The 228-nt window shown below is 59.2% G+C and overlaps 1 protein-coding gene across 1 annotated transcript in view; it reads left to right on the top strand.

Moving 5' to 3' along the window:
- LOC119594558 overlaps nucleotides 1-228 on the top strand; it is a gene marked incomplete in the record, with an annotated part of 9134 nt that overhangs the window by 6775 nt on the left and 2131 nt on the right. The window contains 1 exon segment of the mRNA XM_037943590.1: nucleotides 27-197. Within this exon segment, the coding sequence (XP_037799518.1) occupies nucleotides 27-197 (171 nt within the window).

Raw genomic sequence — 228 nt, 5'->3', positions numbered from 1 at the left:
ATTCACTTCCCTCCCTCTGCTTCTAGGTCAGAATTGCTAGAAAAGGTCACGGGAGCGAGCCAGAGCCGCCTGGTGGTGACCCATGGAACCGACACCCTCATCGAGACGGCGACTTTCCTCGCCAGCGGCCTCCGGGAGCGCGGGGTCACCGCCAAGACCGTTGTGTTCACGGGGTCTTTCTCGCCCGAGAAATTCAGGTGAAACGACACGTACTCTGGATCCTCAATG

Source organism: Penaeus monodon, chromosome 34 (genome assembly GCF_015228065.2).
Source record: "Penaeus monodon isolate SGIC_2016 chromosome 34, NSTDA_Pmon_1, whole genome shotgun sequence".
NCBI classification, from domain to species: domain Eukaryota; kingdom Metazoa; phylum Arthropoda; class Malacostraca; order Decapoda; family Penaeidae; genus Penaeus; species Penaeus monodon.
The sequence above is the reverse complement of the archived record's forward strand: the minus strand, read 5'-3'. Positions and strand labels throughout refer to the sequence as shown.